This window comes from Salmo trutta, chromosome 13 (genome assembly GCF_901001165.1).
Source record: "Salmo trutta chromosome 13, fSalTru1.1, whole genome shotgun sequence".
Lineage (NCBI taxonomy): Eukaryota > Metazoa > Chordata > Actinopteri > Salmoniformes > Salmonidae > Salmo > Salmo trutta.
Window position 1 is genome coordinate 15,314,406 of NC_042969.1, and position 10,890 is coordinate 15,325,295.

Consider the following 10,890-nt stretch of genomic DNA (forward strand, 5'->3'; position numbering starts at 1 on the left):
GACATAACACTGTCGGCGGTTGATTAGTGAAAAAGTATGATGTAGGCTGCAATCATGGAGAGATCTTAGCATATCAATTTGTCTGCAAGCAATCAAACGCAAGCAAAATATGTCCATGCGTGACAATTTTAACATTTAACATAGAAATGTTTAGCTTCACCAATGCAAACGAGGAGATGAGAATAAATACTGTGTATTGTGACATCAATTATTACTTTATATATATACATATATATATATATATATATATCTTTATTTTTATTTTTTCTCTTTAAGTGTCTAAGGTGTAACAAAATATATTGAGGGCAAAAGACAGGCCTAACATTTCAACATCAGGACCTAATCTGTTCAAATTTCAACAGAAACAAGTTTTGTTATTTAAAAAAAATACTCCTAATTTAATTTGTACAGAGGCAAATGTACCAGGCTACAATCCTCGAAATGTTTGAGGAGATAGCAGCAACAACAACAATGGTGTAATCTTGTTGACGCATCTGCGAGGCGGAAGTAGATTATGATAATTTTTTTATATCCTGGTACTAAATCCAGTCATTCCTATGTGTGTGATCTTCAGTTTGCTACATCAACATGGCAACATGGGATAACTTAACTTTGTTTCTTCTTGTTTATAGTACAACCAGTTGGGTCACGAAATGTGTTGTTGGAAACTCAATAGGCTATAATATTTTCCAATAAAAGACTAAATAAATTTAAAAAACTAACGTTTTATGTGGTTCTCCGCAAAGTTGTAGATAATGCTCGCATCTGGATCAATGTATTTGTCTGAAATTCAATAATATTAGGCCGATATGTCGTTTTCTGCATCACATTGTTTGGCTCTCCGCGAGCAACAGTTGCTTTCGATTATTTGGTGAAGACAGTAACCTGTAACAACACACCAGGCATTTTCTGATGCCGAAGGTCGGTGAACCACTGTCGCCATAGTCGACACTCCAAGACTCTCCTAATACTGCGGAGAACTTGGTGGCTAATCTAATTGAGCGTTCCGTTGTAGAGACAACAGTGCACGTGCTTCTCATCGTTAATCATTTTATAGTAACACCATCACTGTGAACATACCATATATAATAACCTCACCGAGTCCTTTCGTTTCAACAAGCCAATAAAATATCGAAGAGGAAAAGTTAAGAAAACTTAACTGCCTGTCACTTGTGAAAGTTCACAAAGGTCGCCATAAATCTCAAGCTCTAAGACTGCAAGGCTATTCACAGTTAACTCATGTTCCCCCTCTCTCTCACTGTGTGTGTGTGTGTGTGTGTGTGAGAGAGAGAGAGAGAGAGAGAGAGAGAGAGAGAGAGAGAGAGAGAGAGAAAGAGAGAGAGAAAGAGAGAAAGAGAGAGAGAGGGAGAGGGGGGAGAGAAAGAGAGAGAGAGCGAAAGAGAGAGAGAGAGGAGCGGGAGGCAGAGAGGGAGGGGGACGAAAGAGTGAAGAGAGAGTAAAAGAGGGTTTGTGTGAGTGTGTGTAAGAGAGAGAGAGAGAGAGAGGGGAGGGAGCGAGAGAGAGCGAGAGAGCGAGAGAGAGGAGGGAGGGAGGGAGGGAGGGAGGGAGGGAGGGAGGGGGGGAGGGAGCGAGCGAGAGAGAGGAGGGAGCGAGAGAGAGAGGGGGGGAGGGAGCGAGAGAGAGAGAGAGGGGGGAGGGAGGGAGCGAGCGAGAGAGAGGAGGGAGCGAGAGAGAGAGAGGGGAGGGAGCGAGAGAGAGCGAGAGAGCGAGAGAGAGGAGGGAGGGAGGGAGGGAGGGAGGGAGGGAGGGGGGGAGGGAGCGAGAGAGAGAGAGAGGGGGGGAGGGAGCGAGAGAGAGAGAGAGAGAGAGAGGGGGGAGGGAGGGAGCGAGCGAGAGGAGGGAGCGAGAGAGAGAGAGAGAGAGCCCGCGCGGTAGGGAGAAAAATGAGGGAGCGGGAATCATAGTTTTCCGTAAAAAAAAAAATACGTTGTTGAGTTTAGGAACGCAGCTGAGATCTATCTGCTCTAAAAGAAGCACAAACGTTTAATTTTTATGAGAAAAATATGACTGCTAGGAGTTAAACAAGGTACCACAAGAAACAACTAAAGTTAGGAATATCATAAACAAGTGTCCCGAGCTGACTTTTAAAGAAAGCCTTTAAGCACAGATTTACACACCACAGATTTACACACCTCCACAGATTTACACACCTCCACAGATTTACACACCTCCACAGAACCCTACTTACAATTACTCCACGGTTGCTTTCCTTCAAAAGAAAAGTAACCTTGAGAATTTAAATATTGCATAAATATGAAAACTCACCTTGCAATTTAAAACACTTTTTTTTCTCGTAGAGGAATATGTTGTGGGAATGATTGCGGAGTGGATAAGGCCGCAAGCAGAATGAAGGACTGATTTGAAGATTTTTCTCTTTTTCTTTTTTCAGATGTCTAAAATAAAGAATGTGAACTCCTTCCTGGGACAGATTGAGGGGTAAGGGATGTGAAAGACTTGGTGTTATAAAGCGCCGCTTGAAGCACTCAACGCGTCTCTGAACTTGATCAGATTTTATGTGTCCTGCAGCGAGTCAGCGGCTACCCTGTGAAACTCGCTCAATGGCAGGAATTTTTGGCTAAGCAAAAAATCTCAGGATATTACAATTACTGCCATCTTTCTTTCTGTCTTTTATTCCTGCGTCTTACACCCTATAGAGCTTTGCAAAAAAAGGCCCCCTCCCTTCTCATGCGGCTTCAAGAAAGCCACATTTCGGATCTCTGCCAACTGCATTCATGTTCTCAGCTAATAAGAGTCAAAATGCTAAAATAAAATAGATAGATAGATAGATAGATAGATAGATAGATAGATGTAAACGGGAATGATTTACTGTTATTACACGTGCATTTTGAAAGACACGATGTATAACCAAACGTTACAAACTTATGCCCCCACCAAAAGACACCAAGTAAAATGTTATCTTTTTGTCCAATGCATAGACGATTAATTGTGATTGTTGGTTAAACAACATGCTCGTTCGTGTATGACTGAATTATTTGACATGTAAGCAAGCCATAGGCTGAAGTTTAGATAATGAATATTTTTCCTAGAGTTCTATCAGATAAACACATTTTCAGTAACTTTGTTAGGACAACCTAAAACAAACATTTGCTATGACTATTGTCCTCTGGTTATTTACAGCTTTACAATAGAGATTATTCAACTTTTGCAACGGGAGATAAACAAGGGTCATGGTATTGAAGCGAAAGAACGCTCGCTCCGTTACCTTACCTGCAAAATACTGCCTGCACTAACCAATCGAATTAAACCATTGAGACGAACTGCCATTTTCAATACCGAACCGTGCCAATCAACAGACATCTAGCCAATTAACTTCCTTCTTTGGCGTCACGTGCCAAAGGGGGAGCTGAGCTCTCATTGGGCGTCATAGCACTGCCTCCCGAGTTCATTTATGTGCAGGGAGTGAGTGATTGACTTTATCAGTCCAAGGACATCATTCGTCTGGAAAGGGGGGGAAGTTTGATCATCTTTCTCACGGATCCCAGTTACGGGAGTTTCTCTCTGCTGTGTAAGCGAAGGATTGTTTTTTCGTTGTTTTGCTTTTCTACTTTTAAAGTCTTATTTTCCCTTTCAACGCACTGAAATCGGGTTCCCGTTATTCGAGGTTAGAGTGAGCTCCATTAACCTGGAGTTTCAGTTGAATTCTCTTTTATTTCGTTATAAGTTCGCTTGAGCCCAATGACTATGCTCCTTGACAGCGGTCCGCAGTTCCCATCGCTAGGAGTGGGGGGGTTCGGAACACCGCGGCACCATGAGATAGGGAACAGAGACCCAGGTTTGGGACTCAATCCCTTCGCTGATTCATCCCACTCCGCAGCTTTCAAACTCAGCCCGGTGGCCCACGATATAGCCTCCAGCCAGACTTCAGCTTTTACCCCGCAAGCCAGTGGATACGCAGCTGCCCTGGGACACCATCATGGCGGACAGGTGGGTTCGTACGGCGGGGGACCGTTCAATTCAACCCGGGACTTTCTATTCAGAAACCGTGGCGTTGGAGAGTCCGCTGCATCGAGTGCCCAGCATGGGATCTTTGCCGCTTCTGCGGGGAGCCTGCATGGACCCCCTGGAATCTCCGATAACCCAGGACATCTGTTGTTTTCAGGGCTCCATGACCAGGGCGTGAGCCATACTTCACCAAGCGGACATGTAGTCAACAGTCAAATGCATCTTGGTTTACGCGGGGACATTTTTGGAAGACCCGACCCATACCGTCCGGTCGCCAGCCCTCGGACAGACCCCTACGGCGCTCAGCTCCACAACTACAACCACCCAATGGGAATGAATATGGGGATGAATGTGCCGACACACCACGGTCCTGGGGCCTTCTTTAGATACATGAGGCAACCCATAAAGCAAGAAATGTCGTGTAAATGGATAGATGAGAACCAGATGAACCGACCCAAAAAGACTTGTGAAAGGACTTTCAGCACAATGCACGAGATGGTGACGCACGTCTCCATGGAACACGTTGGCGGCCCCGAGCAAAGTAACCACATTTGCTTTTGGGAGGATTGTCCGAGAGAGGGGAAATCATTTAAGGCCAAGTACAAACTCGTGAACCACATTCGAGTGCACACTGGAGAGAAACCCTTCCCCTGTCCATTCCCTGGTTGTGGAAAAATATTCGCCAGGTCGGAAAATTTGAAAATTCACAAAAGAACACACACAGGTAATTAATTCACTTTTCTCATGTTTGCTAACAAAAACCACACGTTTACGTTGCCTATCCATATACCGCTATTTTATTTTTGCAGTAGGCATATTGCATGGGAAAGAGAAGAGGCATATTGTGGAGAGATTGTTGCATTTTATAACTTAATGCTCGAGAGCAGGCCGCAATTTGGTTTCTAGTTTATACTGGGATAGATAATAAATATGTTGGAACGAAAATACCCATCATATTATTTTATGCACTGAAGATTGTATTTGTTGAAGGATCGGATAGTCTAATTTAAGTCTATCTGAATATATATTAAATGTCCATATTTTGACGTTGGCATGTGTGGACATATTTCTCAATTAGAGAAGCTATTCTGCACGCTCTCGAGGTGTTGATCGAGTTGTGTGTGTATTAAGGGAGAGGCGGACACATACTTTCTCAAAACGAGTGTGAGAAGTAGCCTAAAATACATTACGATGGACTCTCTCGGTGCATGGTTTTGTGTGAGTCTGAACAACTGGCCCGGTTACTCTCTCTCTTGTTTTACTAGGCTGGGCTATAAGCTACTACTCCATCCTACAAATCAGTGCAGCAGTTGGGTATTAGCATTGTAGTCTAGGTAAACACACTACGACAAAGCATACAACCGTTGCCTAATATCAAAGTACATACTACATCAAACCCCTACAATAGCATTCGCTGGTCCATATTTGTGCACGTTTATGTGTATCCTAAAAATGTAGGCCTGTATTGAACACATGCTATTGCTATTCACAGGGCATACGTCATCAACGGTGAACAAGTCAGTAGAACATCTCTCCTCGAGAGCATGTCGAGTTTGCATATGTCGTGGTGGGAGGATAATCAATCTACTTTGTATAGGGGTTAACGAATTACGTTTATTCCATCTTGCAGGTGAGAAGCCGTTCAAGTGCGAATTTGACGGCTGCGACAGACGCTTCGCCAACAGCAGTGACAGGAAAAAGCACATGCACGTGCATACTTCTGACAAGCCATACATCTGCAAAGTGTGCGACAAGTCCTACACGCACCCCAGCTCTCTCAGGAAACACATGAAGGTAATTACCGTGTCAATTACACCTTAATCACGTTCATCCATTGACCCAGACTGGGTAATCAATGCATCGGCCCCGAAACAGAATCACACTCAGCTGAAAGTTTTCACTGCTATTTCACTAGGTTGGAGTGTAGCATAATGTTCATTTCCCAAATATTACTACTTACTTGGAGGCTACGTTTGAGAAGCAAATTACGCTGCAAGCCTTCAATGCAATAGCAATTTGATAGATCAAAGGGTTGTAAATTGACTTATGTTGAGTGTGTATCAGTGTGTAAATGGACTTATGTTGAGTGTGTATCAGTGTGTAAATGGACTTATGTTGAGTGTGTATCAGTGTGTAAATGGACTTATGTTGAGTGTGTATCAGTGTGTAACATGTTCAACGTTCTTCTTCAAGCAATAGGCCTATAGATATATCAATATATAATAGCAACTTCTCATGTATTTTTTTATTATTATTATTATTACAGGTACACGAGTCTCAATGTTCTGAGTCCTCTCCAGCAGCAAGTTCTGGATATGAGTCGTCCACACCGCCAGTTCTGGTGTCAGCGAACACTGAAGACCCAATAAAAACACCACCGTCAGCCGTGCAAAACACATCTGGGCACAGCGATGCAGGACTGCCACCCAACTTTAATGAATGGTACGTTTGAAGTCAGAAGCGAGTTCTCAATGTGGACAAAGAGGTTTTAAGGAACCTTAATAAGTACTCACACCAAGGTGTACACAAAATGGGATAGGAACAACACGAGGAGATGAGAGCCAGCAGCAGCAGCAGGCCTCGTCCTTTCTCAGGATTCGAAATGTGACTTTTATTCCGAGTTCAAAGAGAACAAATAAATCATAAATAATGAAATAATACTTTCTAAGAATAAAAAAAACATGTTTTTCCCCCTTTTTTAGTTTACAGATTTCAGATAATAATTTTATTTTTCATTTTATGTATTTTCTCAAATTTTTATTTAAAAAAATAATGGAGAAGGAAGAATATTTCACGGTGTTTTATATAATGGTGACACACTACTGTCGCCTTTCAATTGATTGTTAAAAATTCAGACAGTCTTAAGAAACGTGCCAAAGTCTTTGTCTTGAACTTGAACAAAAAATAAATCATAAATAAATATATACTCGTGAATGTATTTCCTTGTTTGATGGGGTCGAATCTGTTGTCAATGTCTGTTTTCAGGTGGAGAAATGTGGTATTAGGTTACGATTGTTACCGTTAAATATAACGTTGCCTTTTGTTAATAACGTTGTAAATACATATTCATGATGCCATATTTATCAATTTGTAATTTAATTATGGATATAAGTTCTAAAACTGAAATGATATTTATGAAAATGTTTTCTAACAAGACTGTACAGTTTTGGGTCATAACCAGCTAGCATTAAACAACTATGATCAACTATAAAGCTCCAATATTGCGATTGTATCTTTTTTTAACCAATACATGTGTCTTATTTGGATCTAAGATATCGTCTATATAAATATTATGGATTTGTCTATATGATGCTGATTTTTTCATCACTTATTGTTTAGCTTGTGAGACCATTGACATGTAAATCATCAATTCTGTAAATCTGAATTGTAATCAATTGAGTTGGCAAACTATATAAAACGGTTCTGTCGTAACTTTTTGGTCAAATTATCTTTTTTGTGCATTTGACTTTTATAGAATCAGAGAGTAGAGTTCACTTGTAGCATGATTTCTGATTCGAAATATCCATCAGCCATTGACAGATGTTATACCTAGTTCATTCACGAATTCCACACCAAGGTGACAATATTTTGAGTATTTCAAATTCGGGTCAAATACCCAAACATATGAGCCAGTATGGCATTCCTTTATAGTTCCAACAATGTTTTTGTGCAAGTATGTTTAAATGTGTGCATCGGCAACAATGGAACTGTCACAACACAGTATCTTCAAAATAAAAGTTTTTTTGTCTGTCAGCTTGCATTGTTTTAAATGTAATTATTCTGTGAAACTATGCGTGTTATTTGTTATAAGTACTGTGGTGTTGCATATAGAGCAGTTTGATTATACATTTGCTTGTTTTGTGTGAATAACCTGTCGAGAAAACCTTTTTTGTGTGAATTAAGTCTAAGGAACACTAATAGTTATAGGCTATGTGGGTTGGGGAAAATATGTTCAGTGGCACAAAGAGTTACAGCATTGCATTGTAACCTATTTTCAAGAATTTAATCTTATGCATACCACAAAATATATTGTGCTTATGAGAACGATTTCAGACCACCAGCACTACTTTTAAAACAAAATGTAAAAACAGTACCTCGTAAGTGACAGTGATATATAAAATACGTTTATTTAAATAATTTAAGGAATATATGTTTTATATACTATTTTCTATACATTAATTTAAAATAAATACTTTTTTCTTATTCCCAGAACCCTTATGCCCCATGCCCTGAAGTCGGAGCACATTTCTGACTTAGAAACGCAGCTAGAATGTGATGTTGTAACACTTTCTGGGAGAAATGGGTCACACTCCAAGTTATTCCTGAAAAGCAAATGTTTTACTGATGAACTGTGTCACTGTGCCACAATCGAGGCAAACGATGACACAACAGCGAGCCTATTCCTTATTTAGCGGGAAGAGACAAAGGTTCATTGTACAATTTAAAGTAGGCTCTCGTTTGTTGGTTTGTTTGTTTTACCAACTATTTATGAAGAAATGTGAACATACATTTTGAATGAAATAAAAAAATCATTAAAACTAACGAACTGTGACGTTTATCATTCTTTGTCATTGTTGAATTAGCTTGCACTCTCTGCTAAGATCATATAGAAATTACATTTGTCTGTGCGAGTAGGCACTTCACTTGAACTTGACACTGAGGAAGGCGCCATTTTAGCATCTTGTTTCTGGGAAGATGGACTGAAAAAGTTATCGACTGTAAGCTACTTGGTGCTTTCTAGAAGGAGGTGCGATTGGGCGAAACATACGCCATGTGTGAATGAAAGTGCCACTTAAATGGGATCACAACGTGAGAACTATCAAACTAACAACTACTAAAAAGTAAGCCAAGAGAGTGAGGCAAATGAGGACATGAGTTAGCAGCAAAGTACCGTCATACAGCCTATTAGGCTACTCAGGCTGCCAAAAGTAACCACTGAGCACCACGGCAAGTCGTTTTACGCATGCGTGCTGAGGGCTGCTGCCAATGTATGGGCCACTACAGCGGGAAATAGTTTTGAGAAACGTTGTAGTAGCCTATCATCGAGTAGTCTCATAAAATATTAATTGTATGTAGGCTACTCTACAAATATGAAATAATATCAAACTATCAAACACAAAGTGAATTAAAATAAGTCATAATGCTAAACAATTGACATGCATTAGCCTAGCAAAAACCCTTGAAAAAATATCTGTTTGCCAACTGTTCGGCTAATCCTCAGCAATCATGGGGGAGACGTAGAAGCCTATCAAGTTGGAATTATGATTTATCTTTACTCGCTGATGATTGTAGGCTATGATTGTAGCTATACGACTTCATATTTACTACACAGTACTTTTAGACCTACCCCCAAAGACTCTATACCTCCACTTCCAACCCTGCCCTACCCCCATCTTCAAATATAAACTGATTTAAGAATGTATTCAAATTCCGTTTTCCATCCTCTTGCACAAGCGCGCTCTTGTATTTCACCAGGACATTTTTTCTTCTTACCCATGCAGTTCAAGTTCTTTCTAGCGGACCCCATGACGTCAAAACAAAAAATGGGATAGGCTTTCCCTACGAGTGGCTCTGTGAAACAACGCTCACGAAAGCAAAGCCACGCATTGATGACGGCATATCGGAAGAAAAGCCTAAATAATAGCTTATTCAGACGAATACAACCTAATACAAGCTGATAACTCCTAGCATAATCGTGTTTTGAGATGATGAGAAAACTGGGTGTGGGCCTATATCCACAAGAAAAACATGAAAGGCTCCTTTTTGGGGACTCTCAATGGGATTAGAAAGCGCTGGTAGTCACATGGTATGAGATGGGTAGCGGTTGTCTGACAGTGCTGATTGTGAATACAGTAGTAGGCTCTATGTATGTGAAAAGCATTAACATGAAGTGTTCATTCATCTTGACATATGGACGGGGATATATTTGGAACCATAGCACAGCTTTGACAATGCACACATTAATCTATCCACGACTCTAGCGCTCACAGTCACATATGTGCTCTCATCATATCTGGAGTAGCCTATAGTCATCTATATTCAAACCTATATCATCATCTATAATCAAACCTCTTCCCAACTGGCAAAGTCCGCATAAATTGTTACGGGTTTAGTACGTTTACATGCACACTACTAATTCGATATTCAATTGATTATGGCACAAGGCCGAGTATGGCAATAGTCGTGTAAACACATTACTTTGCTTATCTTAATCGGCGTGAAGTCAAAAATCGAAGTAAGCATACGAGGATTAAAACACCTGGTTTTCTGAGCAATCTTTCGAATTATTAGAACATGTAAAGACATTAATCGGCGTTCCAGTGGTGTAACTGTTCTACGCATGTGCTAACACCAGCGGAGCGAGCCTCCCTCTTCAGCGTGAGTGAAGTGAGTTCGAAACAACTGAATGCATGCGTTTTAGAAGTCGTTTTCACATACAAACTTTATATGTGCAAACTCAGCATCAAATATACTTCTCAAAAAAGAATATGGTGGCTGTGGTAGAACGTTTATTTTGATTGGCGATTTTCTGCATTTATCAGAGTGCCATCGGATAGCCTGATTTCAGATGTGTCCATGTAAACAGGATTATTAGGGAAATTCTTCTTCTTGCAAAGCATGTAAACGTTTCCATTGGACTATTATATTAATCTGACTATCCATAATGGCATTATTGTGTGCACTAAAATACCCCCCCCCCCCCCCCCCTTCCTTACCTTCCTCCTCCCGGCACTTGAGTCCGTAAGAGGACAGACTGATACAAGCAGGTTCCGAACGCCTTTTGTCACGCAACCGAGTTTGTGATCCTAATAAAGTCGCCGGATAAATGATCTCGCGCAAGGCGTGCTGCAAAGTGAGAGTGTATCAGAATTATTGGGTCTGGCAAGCATGCATGCAATTCCCTAA

The 10,890-nt window shown here is 40.8% G+C and overlaps 1 protein-coding gene across 1 annotated transcript; it reads left to right on the forward strand.

Annotated features, from left to right (window-relative positions):
• The first annotated feature begins 3,366 nt into the window (after nt 1-3,366).
• LOC115205283 (zinc finger protein ZIC 3-like) lies at nt 3,367-8,526 on the forward strand. Its single transcript, XM_029771085.1, has 3 exons — nt 3,367-4,708; nt 5,615-5,778; nt 6,251-8,526. Exons 1-3 carry the CDS (start codon nt 3,718-3,720, stop codon nt 6,434-6,436), a joined length of 1,341 nt encoding a protein of 446 aa, XP_029626945.1. The 5' UTR covers nt 3,367-3,717; the 3' UTR covers nt 6,437-8,526.
• Nucleotides 8,527-10,890: the final 2,364 nt, after the last annotated feature.

Excerpts from the sequence above, each read along its gene's own strand:
- LOC115205283 (XM_029771085.1), top strand. The coding sequence starts at position 3,718 with ATGACTATGCTCCTTGACAGCGGTCCGCAGTTCCCATCGCTAGGAGTG. Across the intron at positions 4,709-5,614 it reads TCACAAAAGAACACACACAG|GTGAGAAGCCGTTCAAGTGC; the intron begins GTAATTAATTCA and ends TCCATCTTGCAG. Across the intron at positions 5,779-6,250 it reads CTCTCAGGAAACACATGAAG|GTACACGAGTCTCAATGTTC; the intron begins GTAATTACCGTG and ends TTATTATTACAG.